Below are 1,195 nucleotides of genomic sequence, written 5' to 3' on the forward strand. Positions count from 1 at the left end.
ACAACTGCATGGAGGATGACATGAAATGGATGAACCGAAGTTAAATTTGGTTTCATGCACCTATATTCAGTCAATGCATCTATAATAATTAAACGTTGCAACTGCCATCTATTCACAAATATTTGATATAAATTAGGTAGAATACTGTTAAATATGATACCTATACGTACTAGGTTTTGATTGCTGGTATTCTTGGAATTTTCGCTAGCAGGAACCGGCCATCTTCATCTGTCGTAAGTTTAGTGTTACAAGCAAATTCGTCAGCGCTTTAATATAATACTTATATATCCAGATAAACGCTCATATGAGTTTTTCCGTCACAGCAGCGATATTCTTATTGGGACAAGTTGCTGCCGGAATAGTTCTTGGCTTTTACAGCGCGGTAAATCTATTTTGCCAATATTTTTCATCAGTTATTGTATAAGATCCGTCAGTTAAACAAATTATCGTTTAAAACTTGTTGACGACTGATTTAAAATAGCAATTGGCTTATGTAATAATACTAATTTGTCTCTTCTTGGATTACGATAGCGAAGATTTTGAAATATGTTAAACGAAAAGACAGGGTATAGCGAGAAGACAAAGGTTGTTAAAACACGCTTACGGTTAAAAACATGTTTACATTTAGTTGGAAGAAAAGCGTGGTCGCTATACCGACGTTGGCTACACCCAAAGTTGGCTGCACCTATCAGACACACGAGCCATTTATGTTTAATTAATGTCAAGTTAAACTTCTAATAGGAACAAAAGTGTGCATAAAGACTTCATTTGGTTGGCACTTGTAAATCTGATTATGAATGATCTGAATGCTACTATACTCTTACTAATCTTGTGTAATTTCCCGATTTGAAGCAAGCATCTATTTTTCAAGTAATTCCTTATTAACAAGATACTATATATCTGCAGAATGTTGAGTATTTATGCTTCGCGTTGGCCGTGATTGGTTTTCTTTCATTCATACTCTGCATCATGAGCGCTAGTTTTGGTTGCTCATACCATACCGTTGTTATTGGCAGTGCTAGTTGTTGCGGAGCTGGCTGCTGTGAAACTGATGGGGTACGTTTATAATAACTATAACATACCATTTTATTCATCTCTTCGAAAACAGTAACGAAGATCAGATTAATTAAAACAACGAAGAGAAGGAATTAGCACCAAAACCAAAGCGTAAAAAACACGCTTTGAAAAAAAACTA

The 1,195-nt window shown here is 35.2% G+C and overlaps 1 protein-coding gene across 2 annotated transcripts in view; it reads left to right on the forward strand.

Annotated features, from left to right (window-relative positions):
- Positions 1-1,172, forward strand: part of LOC108950729 — a 3,610-nt gene extending 2,438 nt beyond the window's left edge. The window contains exons 3-5 of one of the 2 annotated variants that reach the window (XM_026839693.1): positions 174-233; positions 293-382; positions 907-1,172. In XM_026839693.1, the coding sequence (XP_026695494.1) occupies positions 174-233; positions 293-382; positions 907-1,068 (312 nt within the window). In that variant the 3' untranslated portion in view covers positions 1,069-1,172. The remainder of the gene's footprint in view (positions 1-173; positions 234-292; positions 383-906) is intronic. The other variant, XM_018816756.2, reaches the window with a different exon arrangement.
- The last annotated feature ends 23 nt before the right edge of the window (positions 1,173-1,195 follow it).

The sequence above is a fragment of the Ciona intestinalis genome, unplaced genomic scaffold (genome assembly GCF_000224145.3).
Source record: "Ciona intestinalis unplaced genomic scaffold, KH HT000697.1, whole genome shotgun sequence".
Taxonomy (NCBI): Eukaryota; Metazoa; Chordata; class Ascidiacea; order Phlebobranchia; family Cionidae; genus Ciona; species Ciona intestinalis.